This window comes from Rhinopithecus bieti, unplaced genomic scaffold (genome assembly GCF_001698545.2).
Source record: "Rhinopithecus bieti isolate Rb0 unplaced genomic scaffold, ASM169854v2 scaffold_18077, whole genome shotgun sequence".
Classification (NCBI taxonomy): domain Eukaryota; kingdom Metazoa; phylum Chordata; class Mammalia; order Primates; family Cercopithecidae; genus Rhinopithecus; species Rhinopithecus bieti.
Window position 1 is genome coordinate 48,257 of NW_016808964.1, and position 21,642 is coordinate 69,898.

The 21,642-nt window shown below is 41.2% G+C and overlaps 1 protein-coding gene across 1 annotated transcript in view; it reads right to left on the bottom strand.

Annotated features, from left to right (window-relative positions):
• LOC108539429 (rho guanine nucleotide exchange factor 9) overlaps positions 1-21,642 on the bottom strand; it is a gene marked incomplete at its 3' end in the record, with an annotated part of 129,461 nt that overhangs the window by 45,854 nt on the left and 61,965 nt on the right. The window contains exon 2 of the mRNA XM_017888125.1: positions 14,158-14,337. Within this exon, the coding sequence (XP_017743614.1) occupies positions 14,158-14,337 (180 nt within the window). The remainder of the gene's footprint in view (positions 1-14,157; positions 14,338-21,642) is intronic.

The following is a 21,642-nucleotide window of genomic DNA, read 5'->3' on the forward strand; positions in this document are numbered from 1 at the left end:
ACAAAACAAAACAAAACCTCAGGACTAGATGGCTTCACTGGTGAATTCTACCAAACATTTAAAAAATAACTAACATCAATCTTTTACAAACCCTTCTAAATAACAGAAATATAGAAATCCTCAATAAAATACTAGCAAACCAAATCCAGCAACATATTAAAAACCAATTGTCCACCTTACCAGATGTGATTCCAGGAATGGAAGGTTGCTTCACATATGAAAATCAGTCCACGTAAGTTACACCATATTAGTGAAGTAAGGTTACAACATCCCAGATGATCATCTCAACAGGCACAGAAAAAGCATTTGCAAAATCCAACACCTTTTCATGATTAGAAACAAAAATACTAAACAAACTAGAAATAGAAGGCAATTTTTCTCCAAATAATAATGAACATTTATAAAAAATCCACAGTTAATATCATATTTAATGGTGAAAGACTGAAGGCTTTCATCCTACAATCAAGAACAAGACAAGGATATTCCCTTTCATCACTTCTATTCAACCTTATACTGAAGGTTCTAGCCAGAGCAATTGCACAAGAAAAAGAAATAAAAGACATTGCATCAGAAAGAAGTAAAACTATCTCTAGTCACAGATTATATAATGTGATATACAGGAAATCATACGGAATCCCCCAAAAAATAAACCTGTCATAATGAATAAATAAGTTCAGCAATGTTACAGGATATAAAAATCAATTATGTTTCTATATACTAGTAATGAACAATCTGAGAGTTAAATTAAGAAAATAATAACATTTAAATAGGAACAGAAAGAATACACAGGAATAAATTTAACAAAAGAAGTGCAATCTTATACAATGAAAACTGCAAAGCATTACTGAAAGAAAGCAAAGAAGAACTAAATAGAAAAACCTCTCTTATTCATGGATTGGAAGATTTAATGGTGCTAATATAGCAATACTCCTCAGATTAATTCAGATTCAACACAATACCTATCAAAGTCTCACCTGGTGTCTGTGGAAAATTGAAAAACTGGTATTAAAACTCATATGGAATTTCAAAGGACCCAGGATAACCAAAACAATTTTGAAAAAGGAGAATAAAGTTGGAAGACTCATACTTTCTGATTTCAAAACTTACTACAAACCTACAATAATCAAGAGAATGGGGGACTGGCACAAGAATAGATATAAAGATCAATGAAATAAAACCAGGAGTCCAGAAATATATCCTACAGTCATGCTGAACTGATATTTTTCAAAGGTGCCAAGATTATTCAAGGGGGAAAATAGTTTTTTCAACAAATGGTGCTGGTACCACTGGATATCCACATGAAAGATAATGAATTTTGGCTCCTACTTCACACTATACACAAAAATTAAATCAAAATGGATGAAATATCTGAATGGAATCAGATTATAAAAGTCATCAAAGAAAACATAGAGGAAAATCTGTAACCTTAGACAATAGTTTCTTAGATATAACACCTAGAACACAAACAACCAAGCAAAATAAAGTGGACTTCATCAAAATTAAAACTTTGTGCTACAAATGATACCATCAATAAAGTGAAAAGACAACCTAGTAATGGGAAAAAATATTTGCATATCATATATCTGATAAAGATGTAGTATTCAGAATATATGTAACTTAACAATAAAGTAACAGCCCGCTTAAAAATGGGCAAAATATGTGAATAGACATTTCTCCAAAGAAGACATATGAATGGCCAATAAATATATGAAAGGATGCTCAATATCGTTAGCCATCTGAGAAATGCAAACCAAAACCATAAAAAGATACCACTTCACACTTCCTAGAATGGCTATAATAATTTAAAAGGTCAATAACAAGTATTGATGAGCATGTGGACAAATTGGAACTCTCACGCACTGCCGGAAGGAATGTAAAATGGTATAGCTGCTGTGGAAAACATTTTGGCAGTACCTCAAAAAGTTAAGCATATAGTTACCATATGATACAACAATTCCACTCCTAGGTACATACTCAAGAGAAATAAAAACACACGCTCACACAAATTCTTGTACACAAATGTTCATAGTAGAATTATACATAACAACCAAAAGTAGAAACAACCCAAAAGTTCATTAATTGATGAATGGATAAACCAAGATATGGCATACTTATATAATAGAATACTATTATTATTGGAAAATTGCTAAGAAAGTACCATTTTAAATGTTCTCACTACAAAAAATGATAAGTATACAAGGTGAGCAATATGTTAGTTTAATCATTCCACAACTGTGTATACTATATATGAACTATATCTATATATAATCTCAAAACATCACGTCCCCCAAATATAGTTTTATCTATTAAAAATGATTTTTAAAAAATATGTTCCAGAATTAGACAATGGTGATGGTTATACAGCTTTGTGAATATACTAAAACACCACTAAACTGTCTACTTTAAACTCGGTAATTTTATGGTATGGAAATTATATTTCTATAAAAATAGATACATAAAAGCTGAAAACTGTCTAGTAAGGTGAATTTCCCCTGGACTGTTCCCTCCTAACCATATTCTACCTCTCCTGCGAAAACCATGGTTATGGATTTTCTGTGAAATCCTTGTCAACCTTTCTCCTTGCATTTATATACCTATATGTATATTCCAACAGACTCACCATTGTTCCATATGATAAAGTGATGATTACCTAGCCCTTGGTACACCCTCTTCAACATCTTTAGTAGCCCCTCCCTGCAAATGGATCAGTAGTTCTAAAAGAAAACTACCATAATATCCAGTCAGTAATTCCTTCATAAAGTCAATAAAGGCCCAAGGAGTGTCTTAGAAAGCCAGCCAGTCCCTGTCTCCAGCAGTGTAACATTTCTAAGAAGAGAATGGGTAAGTGGTATTGTCTAAATCTCACCTTGATATTTTCAAAGGCCAAATCTAGTCAACAAGAGAGGAGTAAAAAGCAAGACATCCTTTGAGAAGGTGATGGGTTATTATTGCCAGTCTCATTGAACAATAGACTCTCAGAGCTACAGAATCAGTTTATAAAGGAAATGGAAGGGGGACTAGTCCATGCCACCCCTTGCTCCCCAATCAATACATAAACTCCCTTGATAACATACCCTGCCAGCAATTACACAGCCTATAAGCTTGAACACAACGAGTGATGAGGAGACCAGTGTCTCCCAAAGCAGCCCTTTCCTTTTTAAGATAATTCTAATCATGAGCTCTGTCTCTGTCTGAATAAAGTTGCCAGCCACAAATCTCAGCAAATACTACAAAAGGGCAAAACACAGATAAAGGAGAGAGTTTGGAGGGAACGTGAACTCTTCCATAACAAAGGTCACCAAAAGGCCTTTTCTCTGCCACCACAGTGAAGCAATGGCGAGGTGTGGATACAAAGGTGAATGTGAGGGACTGAGGGGAACCTGGTTAGTTGCAAGCAGAGCTCCCACTTCACACACACACACACACACACACACACACACACACACACACCCTGTTTTAGGGCCCCAGTCTCAGCTTTCAGGAGGATCAGAAGTGCTTAGGGATCCCTGAATGTGCATGCCAGGAAGCACCTAGCATTCCTGCCTGGCACAAAGACAATCAGCATGGTATGTACAGTCAGGCACAGAAACTACTCCTCTACCCCTCAAGGGAAGATTTAATAACTGTCACTAATTATATGAAGGATCATAATAAGAAGGCTGCTAACAAATTGTTCTCCTCTCCAGCACCGACACAATGAGAAATAAGGAGCTTCAACCAGAGCAATGAAAATTTTGTTATATAACAGACAAAAGAGAAAAGAAAAGACCTGTGTGAATATCCTGTTTTGCATTCATGGCTTTCCATCAGCACATTAAAATGGGTCCGACCCACCGAGCTTCACTGCTCTTCAACACAGACGTGTGACCTCAGGCAAGCTACCCTTTCCATTCATTCCAACACATTCTGTTTATTTACACCTCTGTACCTAGTATCCTTCTAATGCCTGCCCCCTACTCCCTTTTCAGGAAGGCCTTCCCTACTCTTTTCTATCATTTTTCTTTTGTCCCTGGCTTCTCTGAAAACCTAGTTCAAGAACAGTGCCTTCCCACAGACTCTCTTACTTGGACTTCAAAACAGCCCTGCAAGGCAGGCAAGCAAACCTTTTTCTTTACATTTCCCAGATGAGAAATCCAAGGCCAGATAGAGGGATGCATCAAAGTGGCAGTCAGGATTGAAGCAAAGTCTCCGGACTCTTAGGCCAAAATTAGGAAAGACAGTCTATGACAGTGTTTGTAAAGGGTGAAGACTCAGGAGACTGATTTCAAATCCTGGCTCTACACCTGCCTCGGAGTAACACAGAGTAAGCAAGCCACTTTAACTTTTCTGATCCTCAGTTTCCTTATCTCTGAAATAGAATAATATCTATCTATCTCATGGGGCTGTTGTGAGGATTAAACAAGGTAATGCATGTAAAAGAGTTTCTAGCACTGAGTCAAATATTAGCTGTTCTTGTTATTATCCCCTAGGTTGGCATCATCTGCCCCTAGAACAATGAAGCAACATATGAGAAACACTGTCCTTTCTAGCCAGGGAAGAGTTTTAGGAAGTACTTTTGTAATTGCCTTCACAATTGTCCCAAATTTCTTATATTCCAAATGCCACCTCCTTGACAACCAGACTCAAAAACCCTTCCCAACGAATGGAGACTTACTTAGTCGAGGCTGGAGGTATTGATGATTTCTGCCCATGACAAGGCTTTTTAAGGTGAAAACTCAAGCTAGAATAGGGGTGGACTGGAGTGTAGGGAAACCCTTCACAGATAACGTAGCTTCCTTCCCAGTCAAGAAAATGAATCTAATCCCTTCCCTAACTATGAACTACACTCCACTCTACCTCTAAGTCTTCTTCTTTCATTGGTTTTCATGGAATTATCCTGCTTAGACTTTGATAGAATTTAGGTTAATTAGTTAAGTGGCCACAAAAGGAGTGTTCTGCCAGGACCTTTAGAAGTTCATTTCTTCTGTATTTCCTTTGATTTGCTTTCTGTTTGAGCTAAAATAAAGAGAAGGCTTCTATTTAAGCTATTCAGATATGGAAGTACTGATTTCATGATGAAAGCCACACTAGAGAGAATGCTGAAATCAAGCCGACCTGAGTTACTCATCCCCCGGAAAGCTTGCAATTATTTGACAGACATTTAGAAAAAAAAGTGGGGGGGGAACACCTCAGCATGGTGGATGTGGCAAAACACTGGCTTTGGAGTTGGAATGCGATCTTGTTTGGGCTATGCCATTTACTAGCAAGTTAAAGACAAGTCTGGCAGGGCCTCATTTACTTTCCGATCCTCCAGGATAGTACTAATGCCCTAGATGGCACCTGTTCCCTGTTGAGGCTTTTCCTGCTACATCTATCTTATGTTTTTTACTCCTTTCAGCCTGTATCCAGGCTGATGTAGTCTCCTATAGCTACTGAAGTCATATGCCTCTTCCCGACCTCAGTTCTCATGAATCTAATCCCTTCCCTAACTATCCTCTACTTTCTACTTGCTAACATTTGTACAAAATATTATACCATCTAGAGACTGAGAGGAGAGAGGAATGAGGTGTGAGTGCTAATGAGTATGGAGTTCTTTTTGTGGTGATAAAAAAGTTCTGGAACTAGATAGTGGTGATGGTTGTACAACATTGCAAATGCATTGAATTGTATACCTTAAAATGATTGAAATGGGGAAGCTGATGTTATGTTTATTTTACCTCAACTAAAAAAAGATTAGCTGGGGTGGTGGCTCACGCCTATAATCCCAGCACTTTGGGAGGCTGAGGCAGGTGGATTGTTTGAGTCTAGGAGTTCGAGATCAGCCTGAGCAAAATGGTGAAATCCTGCATCTACAAAAAAATACAAAAATGAGCTGGGTGTGGCGGCGGGTGCCTGTAGTCCCAGCTACTCAGGAGGCTGAGGTGGGAGAATTGCCTGGGCCCAGGAGTTTGGGGCTACAGCGAGCCATGATCACGCCACTACACGTCTAGCTTGGGCAAAAGCGTAAGATCCTGTCTCAAAAAAAAAAAAAAAAAAGAAATTGTGGAGAATGGGCTAGAAAAGTTCTTAGAGTATATCTGTTCCAACCCCTCCACCTTTCAGAGGAGCAAAGTGAGATTTGGCAAAGGGAAAGAACTTTACTAAAGTAACAGAGCTTAGGCAAATAACCTCCCTTATGCATAAGTTTTCATATCTACTATCAGATTCTTGCAGGATGGGCTGAAGGTCTAGAGTACCTCTGTATCTTCTCAGTAGCCATTTGATGATCATCTGTTGGGTGAATGAATTTTTATTAAGTCCTTAATTCTACAAATTAAGAAACCATTTTCACTGTATACTCCCTGCCTCTGGATACCTGGTCACCATGCTTTACCTGCTTATTGAAGCACACCAAACAACCTGATGCTGGACCAAGTAATACCAGTCACTTGTCATGACAACAAAGCCACCCTCTTTCTGCTGCCTACTGATGTACACTCTACCTACTGTGCTGGACTTTCTCCCAATATTTTCACTTGGGAGGGTCCTTACCCACTGCACACTCTCAGCCTATCCCAACCCACAAGGGAAAGTGAACTTCTAGGATCTGCCCCAAATTCAAGTTCATCTGTTGTACTGTTTTTCAGGGCTACTGCTGGCCCCGTCCCATATATAGCATCTTTATTAAATGTACCCTTAACAGTAAGCTATGCTTACTTTATAAGTAACTAAATGTGGGAATGAGTCCATCCCACACATGGCATTCAGGGCCAAGCTCTACTGAGCAGCAATGTCAATAACTGTACTAACTTAATAAGCTTATCAAAACAAAGAGTTGGACCAATGGGCAGAATTTGCAGGTCTATTATTATGGCTCTTTTCCCCAGGACATCTTAAAAAGAAGGTTTTCAATCCTTTCTTGGGTTCCTACATATAACACAGTGTTCCACCATTTATTTGTTCATAAATGGAGGCTAACTGCTGATGTATGGCCCTAGTAACATTATCCCTGTTGGTAGAGGTCAGAACAGCCAAGACAGAACATTGTCCAATTACATGTTCAGCAAGGTCATTAGTTGTAATACCATTCCTATTAGTCTTGAAAGCCTGGCAGTGTCAGCATGTCCAGGCTTCCATGTAGCCCATGTACTCATATAAGTGGCTGAATGGAGTGGGCCTTGCATGCCCAGATGACCCCAGTCTAGCCACTCACACATAGCAGCAACAAGAAGCTGATTCATCCAAATAATGTTTAAAAGATGAAAGCTCAGAAGCCTGGAGGACAGGAGAGGCTTGGCTGACCTGGTCTTAGGTTTCAGATCTCTGACGGGCTGCAGACAGAGTGGAGAGTCAGTATATTCCCAGAGGGTTTGAGAGAGGAGCAGGGAGAAATGAGGACATTATTTCTACCATTTACATTAAGAGTTTGCTGCAAGTATTACCAGTATTATTATTGAGTGTTTCCTATGTGTCAGACCCCATTGTCAGTGCTCTTCCTGTATTTTGTTTAGTTCTCCCGACAACTTAATGAGGTAGGTGCTGTTATATCCTCAATTTAATGATGAGATCACTGAAGCACATAATGGCCACTTTGCTAATAAATGGAAAGACTCTGATTCTAATCCAGAAAGATTATCTCCAGAGCCAGTTCTCTTGGACATTTACACTCTTCCCATGAGTAGAAGCTCCAGAAAGACAGATTCTAGCTCAACATAAGGACAGACTATTTCAGATCTGTCCCGAGGTATAACTGGTGGCCTGAAGAGGTAGGGAGCTATCTGTCAGTTTTCACTTCTGAAAACTAAAAAAAAGATACCCACCCTCTTCTGAGTACTGTTTCCCTAGTGACCCTCTAATATAGAGGACAACAGACCTCTCAAGATGCCAGATACCCTTAGCACTTGTCGAGACCACTCCAGGAGGTGGCTGTTGCTAAGCGCTAGACAGTCACTTTTGTTCAGGACTCAGCAAATACTGGTGAGAAGATATTAATAGCACTAGAGCCGTATAAAGATAAGCGGTTTCACTTTTACTCATAATGATAAATATACTGATGAAAAAAGAAAAAAGATATATACAAGTATGATGATTTTCCAAAAATTTTGTACTTTACAAAGAGCCACAGAAACAGACCTCATCTCCAGGTACTCAGTCATGGTCCTCCTCTCAAGTCATCACACTACCAAGGCAGTATACACATGATGCTAGGAAGGCCTAAGCTGATCCCCAAATGAACCCGGGGGGTTGATTACACAGAGTGAAACAGGTGCCAGGCCCAAGATCATAGCCTCAACTCAGGCAGCCAACCAGGTTACAAATCTGTGCTATGGGTCAAAAATAGGGCCTTGGAAAGCCCCAAAGCCAATAAAACAATTCAGAATGTCTCCTACTGGTGCCAACTCTTAAATACCATCTTCCTATTGCAAAAAGCAACATATTTCAAGAAATTGGCTCACACTACAGCATAAGGGCTAGTAGCTGGAAATAACACAGTAAGTCAAGCTTGGTTTACAGATGTTGGCCAGGTTCTCAAAAACCCAGGGTAATTTTAGCTCTGGTCCTGCCTGGAGGCTGAGGGATAGGCTATATGACTCTCAAGGTTGCTTTCAACATGGGATTTCTGTGAGGGTGACCTGTGCTACCTAATTTGGAGGAATCATCTGGGTGATGCAACAGCTACATTTAAGGATCTCTCTGAGCTGAAGAGGTCTCCATATTAAAAGAAAAAAATAAAAAACCTCCAATTAGCCAAATGATGTACTAGATGATGTAATCCAAAAAATGTGCATAGTGAGAAGCCATTAAGATGGATTATGTGAATGCAAATTAGTTCTAATAATGCCATTTGAAATTCTAGTACAGGAGAGAGAAATTGCCATAATCCAGGGAGAAAGACTCTCCCTGCTAATGTCAGCCTAAACTCACAACCTATAATGTGCTACCTCCAGGGCCACAAGCAAGACCTTCTACATAAATGATATAAATGTTTAAGACTAGAGACTTATGAACACTTTGAAGCTTGAATGGATAAACAAGGGTTGGTATATTGAAACTCCTCTAAAGAAAGCAAAAACACTATTGCCTTTAGTCTGGAATGGAAGGTGAGTCCTCAAGTGTTAACAGTCTTGTTAGCAGCCCAAGCCTGCCCTTTCCTGATTGTGCTATAGGCCAGAAAGCACAGGATTAGGATTCAGAAGGGGATAACATCACTAAAAGTGGTGGAGCAGGGCACACAAAGAATCAATTCTTCCACTGAAACAACCTTAAACTGGCAATGAATGACAGAACCCATTGTTTTAGAACTCTAGAATCTAATCCAAAACTTGCAGCAACTTACAGGGAACTGCGTAATGCAGAAAAGGGCAGCAAAAATTCAGTAATAGAGCACTGAAGCACTTTTGCTTATCCCCTTACCATCCCCCATTCCCCAGTGGCTGAAGTGACAGTGGCCCACATTCCTGGTGTGGCTTTCTGGTGCCAGGAGATAATGACCTTGTTCTTTACAATATTGTAGCTGTTCCTTTTGACCTGTTTGGCACTGAGGGACTAGCACAGAGGTTGACCTCTGGCTGGAGAGGCTTTCCAGGCTGTGGCTGCCTTTGTTGAAAGATTTAAAGACATACACTGCTCATGCCCACTTGGGACAAGGGATTGTGGACAGGACAAACAGCAAACAGATGCAATAGCACAAGGAGGAAGCTAAAAACGAAGTTTCTTTGGGAAAAGGAAGTTTCTTTGGGGAATAAAGGCCACCATGCATACCAGGGAAGTCACACTGTAACACGCATGCCCAGGACCAGACGCATGGTCAGAAAAAACCTCAGAGGACCATAGGCTTGTATTTCTGGAGGATGTGTGATCTACATACAAACAGGAGGAGAAGGCTGAGACAGAAGAGTTGATGACCTGGCACAGTCTCAAGTGAGTACTCCAGCTCAGAATCAAGCTGCAAAAACCAGGAAAGTAGTATTGTTTTTTCTTCTTGGCTCCAGATGTTTAAGGAAATGTCAGGTTATTGGTTGACCAATGAGATAAAATAACAGAGACTTCAGCAACCATATATAACAAGAGTACAGTCTTGCAAAATAGTTGGAAAAGTCACTAAACAAATGGACAACTGCAACCCTCAACAATCAACAGTAGCAAACCCTGGGGAGAGAAGAAAATCTGATTTCTAGAGTTACCACATTATAATATTCAAAATGCCAAATTTTCAACAAAAAATTACGAGATTTACAAGAAAACAGGAACATATGACCTATTCACAGGAAAAAAATAATTTGGCAGAAAACATACCAAAGGAAGCCAAGACATTAAACTTATTAGACAAAGACTGTCTAGTAAAGTTGTGTTAAGATTCAGGAGGCCTGGGTTCAAGTCCTGGCTTTGCCACTAGTTCCCTACATGAGAAAGCAAGTTATTTCCATTTTCTGGGCCCATGTCTCCTCAGTATTTATACAATGTGGAGGTAGGGTGACTAATGGCAACAAGCTGGGTCCTTGGGAGATAATTTATCCTACAGATGTGTTCTGTTTGACTCTCACTGTGCTTCTTTAAAAATATGAATTACTCGTTAACATTTTTTAAATATAAAGAGTTTTACATAAAAATCCAATTCCTGGCTTTTCTTGAAATACTAGAAGATCTTTCCTCTCCACTATACCCCACTCTAATGATGGGAAACATCCAAGTCACTTTTGCTGTCTTTAGATGGGGCATGGATTTCCCAATTGGACGCAGGCGCCCACTTACCCCTTGTCTCAATTTGCTTCACTCACATAATTGGCCCCTGTAAGCATCTAAGTTGGCCACTCTTGGCTAAGATGGGTCTTTCTAGTTCTAAATCTACAGTGAATCTAGGGTTTCATAAAGGTGAAAAGCTTTTCCCAAGTATCTCTTTTTGCGGCCAAAATGAGACAAAATACAAATAAAAGCGAGGTCACACTCTGGAACAATGGGCTTTCCTTTGAAAAGTTGGGTTTCCATATTTGGTCTGTAGAAAACCAACAAATGATGGTAATTACTGGCTTAGATCATCCTTTCATTTCCATACTTCCAAGCAGGCCAGAAACCAGAGAAATAAAGAATTTGAAAGAACAAGAAAAGTATATATCCAGCTCCTGATAACACCTCAGCAAGCTCTTTACTTTCTGACCAAACCCGTGCCTTGTCACATGAGCCCATCAGTAACAGGTTGTAATGTGTCCTGTTCACAACCTACCCTTAATTAGGCAGCAAGCTCTCCTCAGGCCATGGCCCAAAGTCAGAAAAAAAAAGGCTCCTTTTATGCACGGTGACAAAGGAAAAGAGCCTGAATGACTTGAAGTTAGGGCCTATTAGACAAAAGGAGGCCCACCACAGACATGGGACTTGCTATTTAGAGACACAATCATATCCTAGCAGTTTACCCTTAGCTCCTAGCAGGGAAACAGCTGAAGATGTCAACAACTAGATATGAGGACTGATGTTCAGCAAGTTTAATTCATTTAACCTTACCTACTATTGGGAAGGTATATCAGCTCCTACATTGCTCTTGTGAAGCCATGTCCCCAGTACAGAAAGGAAAGAACCTGAGCGCATGCGTACACACACACACACACGCACATACAAGTATGATATTCTGAACAACAGAGGAGACAGACGTGAATAGGTTGAAGACACATATACCTGGTAAATTCCTGTACAGTGGCCAAATGGTATCATAATTCGTATTTACAAGTATCCAGCATATCACAGGTAACAAAGCATTTTTACAAGACCGAATTGTCCCCATTTTACAAGGAAGAAAACTGATATTTGAAGATGCATAGGAAGCTGCTCAAGTTGCATTTCTAATAATAGAACTGAGGCAAGAATCTGGGTTTCCCAGACTGCAGGCTGGGTTTTAATGTGTAACAACAGGTAGGGCTAACTTGAACAGAACCACAATAAACACCTTGATTATCCATCCTAGGGATCAAATGTCAGCAATGAGACTTCCAGGTAGGGAATGAAGATACCACACCATGTCAGTCACCAATTTAGTCATATGATCTTATTTTACTAGCCTGGAGCCTGGGTGTTAGTGTTTTTGTTTGTCTGGGTTCTTCTTGTTGTTTTTTGTGTTACTGAAGTGATTCTGTTGTATAGCCAGGGTTGAGAACCACCTGGGTTAGACTCTATACCAAGTGGCTGCTGGGGCTGTGTTCCTGTAGGAACACTCCTCCTGGCCTCGGACTTAGGGACATTAATGGCGCTCATTGATATTCTGAAGTCTGGCTCTGTCATTTGATTCCCTGAGCAATCCTGGCTTGCTCAATCATTTCCCCCCATCCTTGGATTTACTATTTATTATAAAAGTGACATTTCCCTGAAAATGAAATGCATTTGGATTTGGGTGACATCATCATTGTGTACAGTTTAATCCTTCTTTTAAAGAGGGAGGTCTGTAAGCACAAGACATACTAGCTGTATGCATACACGGCCTCACATTAGTCCTGAAGGTCTGTGGTTATTGATATGCTTTTTCTGACTATCCCTGGGACTGATTCATTAACCAGCAAAGATGAGCTGGGACACAGATGGCATTTGCAGACTCTGACAGATGAGAAGAAAAGATTGGATATTTCATCAGAAGATACTCATGATAGAAGGGAATGAGGTAATTTTGTCCATTCCTCTGCTTCTAGGCAGTGCCCTCATCTAAACTGTCCCAACCAGGTAACGATGCTTTCTGGATTTTTTGCCTTGAGGAAGGAGGCCTCTATCAACCTCGAGGGAAGCCTTGATATATGGACCTTCTTGGAGCTAAGAAGGTGGTGGTGATTATTATAATTATGGAAAAACAAGTTACCATTAGCTAAGTTCCTAATATCTGTCTAGCACTGTGCTAGACACCTTATTGGCATGTATGATCTAATTCCTTACAAAAGTCTGTTATCCCTATTTTCAGATGAGGAAATCAGGGCTCAGGGAAGTTAAAAATATTACCAAAAGCTATAGAGTCAGAAGGTAGTAAAACTGTATCTCAAGTTTTCTAACTCCAAATGCCCTCTTCGTTTCTTTATATCACATTGCCATGATTCTAATGTTAAGGCCCTTCAACCTCTAGGAGCCCTAGAGCTAGCCCTTCTGATCTTTTGTTTGGAGTCTAGAAGACTTCAGCCTAATTTTACAGGAGAAACTAACAAAATGTGATAGGCTGTAGTAAGGACGGTTATAACACACCCTCATGTGGATTCAGTACTTGTCTTGCAACAAAGCAGTTTTCGCATGTTTTATCTCATTCACTGTGACATGCCCTGGCATTAAAGAACTGTCAAGACCATTGTGCAGATGAGGAAAATCAGAGCTCAAAATAGTCAAACAACTGATTCCAGCTCACAATTCCAAGAAAGAATAAGAGCTGAGACACCTAACCAATGTTCTTCCCCCATAGCACCCTGAGGTCATAAGCACATTGGGATCACTTCCTTTAGAGTAACCCAGAAAAAGCAAAAGCTGCTGAGAAATTCCTCCCAAGAGCCTCTCTGTTAAGGGCCAGATTCTTCATGGTACAATGTCAAAGAGGCAGAAGGCTTGCAAGACCTTACATGCCACTTGCTTCCCATCCCCGGCACATTTAGATCCCAGCCACTTGATTCTTTTGAAAAAAGTAAAATCTGATATCAGTAAGCTCCAGTCCCTGGGGGGCAGGGAGCTCACACTCTTATATTAACATCTGAACGCACAGTGACAATACACAGGGGTGTGAGAGGCAATGAAGTAGACAGGAAGGAGAGGAGGAGAAGAGCAGAGGAGCAAGAGAAGGCGATGGGAAGAAACTACGAGAAGAAAGGATAAAAAAGATGAGAAATAGAAAGTAGAAAAAAAGATAAGAAAGACAAAAGTTCACAGCAATATAGGGTTAAAAAGGTATTCAAAAACCACCAAGGCCAACCCCAAAAGAGGAAACCAAGACCCAGACAAGGTAAGTGATTTGTACAAAGGTGGGAGGTGGTGGGGTGGGGGTGTTAAACAAGAGACAAAGGAAAAGACTAAAAATTAAAAGGGCACAGATTAAAGGAAGCCCAGGTTCTCTGTATGAGACAATTTAAAAAAAGGAAAAAAATATGAGAAAAGCCACCAGGAGAGAAATAAACAGGAAAACAGGCTGGTGAAGGGGAAGCCAGGTACAGGCAGCCAAGGAAATAGGAGAGGAGAGTGAAGACTGACACTCACCCTCACAAAGCTGGCAGGAAACCATCCCTCCTCATCGTCGATCTGGCCCCACCACCAATCCTTGTTGGAAGCATCCAAGACTTTGATGACGTCGCCAGCTTTAAATGCCAACTCCCGGTTGGCCATGGTGACGTGATCCCATACTGCCTCAGCACTAACGATGGAATCTCCAGTGATCAGCTTAGGAGACAAAATGAGAATGTGTTCAGTCCACACAGCTATCTTGCTTGCCCCTTCCCCCACCCACAGAGCTCTACTACTTATAGAAAAACTCATATACTCAAGTGGTGAGAGATAGGGGTGAGGGGCATGGCACTGGAACACAAGTTCCATTGGACCGCAAGACAAACAATACTGTCAACTCTCTGTTAGTCAGTGCATAGAATGACCCAGAATATGAATATGTACTACATATGCCTCATGCTTTTTATCCCTAATCATGAACTCCTCCTACGCAGAACAAAGAAAGCTCCAGTCCATCTCTCCTTGGTGGTTCAAGGCAGCTCTGGGTCAGGAATGGGTGGAGAGGCTGAAAACAATGGCTAAAATGAGAATCAAGCTTATTTGCTTTCAATTCCCTGTGCTCCTCCCCCTTTCCTCCTCCTCCTTGGAACTGACCAACTGAGAGTTGGTGGTACATTATTTAACCCCACTATGCCCCTCCTCCTGGGGTAAGAGACCATAACATTCCTCACGCATAATGGACCCCAGTCCTGCTGCCTCCTCCTCTCACTCACACATGATGCCATCCAGAGAGGTCATGGGTAGGAAAGAATATGGCTTTCTGTGATGTCTTGCACCCAAGAAACTCAACTTTAGCACAGATTCTCTCAGTGGTTTGTACAACCATTCTGTGAGACACAGTAGGGGGAGAGGTCTGGGATGACTTCTGCATTTGATGGATGGCAAAACTGAACAAGGAAGTGAACAGATGAGCTGGAGATCACCCAGCAAGGCAGGACCTGTGCATGGAATGGACCCTAACCCGGCTCACCAGACTTCATGGCTAGCAGGACTGGGCTCCACACAAGAGCAGGCAGACATCTATTCCACTGCCGTACGAGCAAACACACATTCATGAAACTCATCTAAGCACGGTGATAGGGATGGGGTGAGGGTGGGGAGGTAGTCTGCCTCTCTCTACCATCCTGCCCACTGTGTTATTTTTTCTTTTTCCCTCAACTGTTCCAGCTTGTATGGGCCATCAGTCTTCTCAGCATTTGGAGTAACACATTCCAGAATAGAGAACACATGGCCTATCAGGCAAAGAGACTCAAGCACTCTCTCCCCAGCACTGAATTTCTGAACAAGTCCTCTAGAAGTCAGCTTTTCCATCAGCCTACTTTGCTCAAGGCAATAATGGCTCCATAAGACCAAAACTAAAACAACTTAAAGACAATCGAAATAGTCTATGGAATATATATCCTCTCTCATATATCTGCCCTCCAACACGCTAGCCACAGAATAACCCTAGGTTCTCAAAATAAATGCACAACAAATATGAACACATATATATGAACACGCATACACATACATACACGCTGATCTTTGACTTAAGTTAACATGTTTTGTTCAGGTCCTACCTGATGCATCTGTCATGGCTCAGAATTTGTCTTTGTGCCTTCCATAGAAGGTAAGGCATAGGGAGAGCTCTTCAGGATAGATAAAAAATGAATTTCCAGCAGGACCTTTCACAACACCACCTTTCAAATACCTCATGCTTTACGCTTTGCAAAGTGTTTTCACATCTACTCCATCACTTGATCCTTACGGAATAAACTGGGCCTCACTATTACCATTCATTCATTCATTCATTTTAAGTTTTTGAGATGGAATCTCACTCTGTTGCCCAGGTTGGAGTGCAGTGGCGCAATCTTGACTCACTGCAACCTCCACCTCCTGGGTTCAAGTGATTCCGGTGTCTCAGCTTCTCAAGTAGCTGGGACTACAGGCACACACCACCATGCCCAGCTAATTTTTGTATTTTTAGTAGAGATGGGGGTTTCTCCATGTTGGCCAGGGTGGTCTCAAACTCCTGACCTCAAGTGATCTGCCGACCTCAGCCTCCCAAAGTGCTAGGATTACAGGTGTGAGCAACTGCACCTGGCCATTTACCTATATTTTAAATATGAGGAAACTGAGGCTCAGAAATATGACCTGGTCCTTCAGCCAACAAGTAATACATTATGAAGCTGGGTCTTCTAACTTTGTGTGTTCCTATAATTATCAAACTGTACTACCAGTGTCTATTCATTACCTACACTGAACTCCATCTATGATATCATAAGCCAGTTGGCTCCTATTCTTAAAGAACCCTACAGGAGATTTACACAGCCACCTTTAATCATAGGTGCCCATGAGGCTGAGGACATTCATTTTTATGTTGAACTTGCTTTCTTCCAATTGTACTAAAAGTCAATTTCTCCTTGTTTTGGCTTCAGTGAAGAAAAAGAAAAGCTGGTCACTGGCCTACTAAAGTAAATTTTTATAGAGAAGTCTCCCCTCTCCTGGAAAAGATGGGTCTCAAGTGGGCATTGTTAGAACTCAGTAAGCACATACAGCCCCAACCCAGAACACCACTAAGACCTGTAGTTTAAAGCTATATCCATAGCTTTTTATCAAGGGTCAATGAGTATCTCAGCATCAATTACCAACCTTCTGCTCAGGACACTATCTGCGGTGCTCTTTGAGGTCCCCCAGGCCCAGATCTGGCTGATTCCACTGTCTATATTTTTTACTTTGCAGTCTTCTTTTTAGGAACTCCATGCTTGACTTTTCCCAGAAGCAGAGAGCTGACTTTTGTCCCCCATTTAGTCCAGTTGATATACCTGGGCCCTCAGGTCACAAGGCTCAGCTACACCCTGGACAAAGCCAATCGAGGACCTAGTGGTCACAAAAACAACTAACCAACTTGCAAGCCTGTTGTCAGGGCCTACTTAGAATCAATGACTGTCAGAATTGGACAGAATTTTAAAGATCATCACCTTCATGCCCTCATTTTATCGATGAGGTTTAACAAAAGTACAGTCATCAAATGGTCAGCCTCCTGGACCAGGGTTTTTTCTAACATAACACCACAGAGAGGGAAGACAGGTGGAAAAAATAATCTGAATTTAAGACCTTGTTATACTACTAAAGGTGTAATGATAATTATGATGATGTTAGCTAATACAGAGCGCTTACTATATGTCAGGCACCATTCTAAACACGTTATAGACATTAATTCATTTAAGCCTCACAGCAGCCCTTTAAGGAAAAACTATTACTATTCATATCTTACAGATGAGGTAGCTGAAGCTCAAAGAAGTTAAATAATTTGCAGTTCACACAGCCAATAACTATTGAAGCCATTATTCCAATACGGGCACAGTCTGGCTCTAGAGACTCTGCTCTTAACTTACAAACTATTCTACCTCTGGGTCCCAGTTTCTTCACATATAAAATGGAGATAATTCTACTCTACCATCTGCTTTGTAGGCTATAAAACACTGAACTGAGAGCTGACAGGTATGTGCATGGAGGTGAGAGGAATGCTAATCCAGAAGGGGTTAACAGCTCTGTGGGCTTCTGTGTTCTCTCCTCACAAACACAAGCAGGAGCAAGGGGATGTTCCCCCCTCATCTTCTGAGTTGTTTCTAAAATGTAAACTAAACTTAACCAGGAAATTGGTTCTAAATCTTCCATTTGTGTACAGAATTAACTTTTAACTTGCTACAATTTTTTTTTTTTTTTAAATGCACTTTGCTCTGCTCATCCATCTTCCATCCAACATTCATTCATTGGGCTCCTACTGTGTGTGGGGATCTGCTCACTGTGACTCAGTTGCAGTCCTTACCTGAAGAACAAAGGGTTTCCAGGTACCAACAATGCTTTCCAGCAGGATGCAAAGGTGGTTTTATGGGCAGGCAAACCTACCTTCAATTCTGGGCTTTACTACTTTAGAAAGTAGCAATGACAACAGGAGGTGAGGAATAGAAGGGGAGTCAGAGAGAAAAACTTAAACGTAATTGTCAGCATGTAATTACGATATCTAGGAGTACAATTTCACAAAAGCCAAAGACAAGAGTTTCTAATTATACAACCTTAAGTCTCAGTTTTTTCATCTGCAAAATGGGGGTAATGATGTTTGCCTCACAGGCAGGGTTATAGAGAGGGTGAACTGAGATGGTGGATATACAGTGCCTGGCATGTGCTGGCCTAGTACGAGACTTCAGAGAAAGGAGGTTGATTTACACGGGTTTTGGGTTCTAGAAAGGTTTTGTGTGGCAATGAAGACAGTCCTTAAAGAATGGGTAGGATGGTGCCAAATACAGAAGGAAAGGGAGGGGCATTTGAGGCAGAGAAATGAGATTAAGCAAAGTCTCAGAGATGAAGACTGGGAAATGTGATGGTGAACGAGTAGTGGAGTTTGCAGAGAGTAGGGTTGGGAAAGGGGAGTGGAGGGAGTGATGGCTGAAAAGGTAAGTGAAGTCATGTTTGGAGGACCTTGAATTTAGTTTGAGGAAAAGAAAAAGGTCAAAGTTGATTTTTGGGTGCAAACGTCAACTAAAGCATAGGGTAAATTAGAAGGAAATATTGGCTTGGCTTGGCTTTGCAGGAGAAGAGATGACAAATTTTCTCTTTAAAGTATTAAATATGGGGGGCCAGCAGGACACGCAGGTGGGTGGGAAGCTCAAGAGCGAATAGGGTATATATACAGGTCTGGGAATCAATGGCCCAGAAGAAATTGTGAAAATCAGAGTTTGCCCTGGAAAAATGTGCTAAGAAGTCCAGAAGCCTTGGGAAATCAAGATTTATGTTTAAAGATCGAATGTGAGGTAAGGAACAGAAAAAGAGCTACGCAAACAAAACTAAATGAAGCTGTTAGCACATCATTAAGATACAAAGGAGTATGATCTCTCAAACTCCAAGACAAGAGTTTCAAGCAGCAACAGCTCATCAACATTATCAAATGGTACAGAGCTATAAAAAGAAAACCAAGAAAAGGTCATTTGGGAGTAGCAATAGCAGGGATTATATTCTCTATTCCCAAACTGGTTTATATTCCTCTCCCTGCCAAAATCCAACTGTTACCATCCTTCATCTTGCAAGCCTATCATAAAGCCAGAAGATGGAGCAGCATCATTCTAGCAAGGTACTCAAAGAGTTCTGAGCCTTAGGACAGCAGTACTGTGGCTTCTAACACAATAATTCCCAATCCCCAGGACATTTCAGAGGAAGCACTAAATATAGGGTGGCTCTTGCTCAATCTTACAAGTGAGTGGGACACACAGTGTTTCCCACTCCCACATCAACGAAACTTTTGGACATGAATAAGAGGATAGGGAGGGTTAAGAGTACTGCATTATGCTTAAAGACGGAATAGGATATTATTTCTTTGTATCCAGATTTCTGAAGACAATCCTAATATCAAATATTCTATCTAATTGCTCCCCAAAGTAGATACATCTGTTATCAGCTGTCATGTGCCTTGATTTTTAACCTAGAAATATGATTGCTATACCCTGGAAGCACTGGGAATCTGAGATCTAAGCCTGGTTTCTGTGACCAAAAAAGGCATGTGTGTTTGCAGTGAGCTTAGGGTGGCCAGTGGACCCTTTCAGTGGGAACAAAAGAAGAAATGGAAAAGACAGAAGGAAAGTAAAAGAGTTAGAAAGGGAAGGAGGAAGCAAGAGAAGCTTACACTTGTAGAAAACATACGCTGGAAACTGGATAAAGGGCTTTCTTTTGTGATTTCAACCTCTATAATTCTCCAACGTAAGCATTAACATCTCCATTTTTACTGAAGATAACTTGTGATATAAATCAAGTAGTCCACGGTTACCCAGTTAGTAGATGGTGGAACAGATTTGAATCTCCAGCTGGCCTTACTCTACAGCTTTGCTATTTGCCAGTCCCCCAAGGTACCTGTCAAATGGCAGGGAGGGGGACCAACTCACCCTGTGAATGACCTAAAGGTCAATTCCTCAGAGGGCTTGTTAAAACACAGGTTGTTGGGCCACATAGGTCTTGAGAATTGATTAGGTAGGTCTAAAGTGCAGCTTGAGAACCTGCATTTCAGACAGATCCCCAAGTGATACCGATGTTGCTGGTCTGGGAATCACATTTGGAGAACCACTGCCCTAATGGACTTTCCTAGTGTAGGCCCTCCCCTTGCCTCTTCTGATGCCTCATTCTTCACAGATTTCCCCATGCCACACCAAATGTTGTGCTCCCTGCCTCCAGCACTGCCTGCCTATCTCCAAGGCCTTCCTCAGTGGTTGGTAAATGTCTGAAAAAGAGTATTTGGGGTCATGTAAGGAGCATGCCCAAAGTCAGGCTGTGTTAACTTGGGATTATGGCTGTCACCCAGTCACTTACCTACAACTTCTTGTTCTTCCCCTCTGACTCAACAGCACCACTCCCAAAATAGACATTTAATTAGTTTTGGTGGCTGTCAGAAATATTAGTGTTTTAATAATAAGAAGCAGAAGGGAGAATGGGTTAAAAAATGTGAACCTCACATGTTGTATGGAAAGCAAATATGCCAATTGCCATGAAGGTAGGTGAGCTGCACCTGCCTTCCAAGAAGCTTCACAGGAGGAAAAGGAGGGACATGATGGGGGTTTGCCTATGAGGTTTTCTCAGTTTGGTGTCTGCCCATATCCTCCCAGAAGGCCCCCTTCTCCTTAACAGCTAAACTTGGACAAGAGCAAATTATTTTCCCTTGCTCCTTTAAGCATATCTAAAACAAGCTGAGATTTTATGCCCTCTCCTGAAAAAGCTAGATATCCTTTTAATACAGCCTTGTAAACACTCTGGCTATCTTGCCCAAAGCGTTGAAGGATAACCATCCTCCCTATTTTTGGAAAGGTGTGAACCAGGCTGCCAAAACAATAGCTACGAGGTACCACGGTATACAGCAAAGACTCAGATTGGCTATAGGAAGAAAATCTGCCAGTAACTCACCAAATGATCTTGGACAGGTCCCTTTCCCTGTCTCAGCACTTTTTTTTTTTTTTAAGACGGGGTCTTGCTCTGTTCCCCAGGCTGGAGTGCAGTGGTGCAATCTCGGCTCACTGCAACCTCCACCTCCTGGGTTCAAGCTATTCTCCTGCCTCAGCCTCCAGAGCAGCTGGGATTACAGGCACCTGCCACCACACCTGGCTAATTTTTTGTATTTTTCGTAGAGACAGGGTTTCACCACGTTGGCCAGGCTGGTCTCGAACTCCTGACCTCAGGTGATCCACCTGTCTTGGCCTCCCAAAGTGCTGGGATTACAGGTGTGAGCCACCGTGCCCAGCATGTCTCAATTTTTTTACATGTCAAGTGACAGACTGGAACCATATAGATGACCTCTCAAGTCCCTTCCAGCTCTGGTATTCTACTGAGACTAACAATTACTCTGCAAAGGACAGAGATTTCATTATTGCAGTGTATTTCTCCTCACCCTTCTTTGTGCTTGATAGGATGCTTTTACCACTTTCTGCTCAAAAAAAAAAAAAA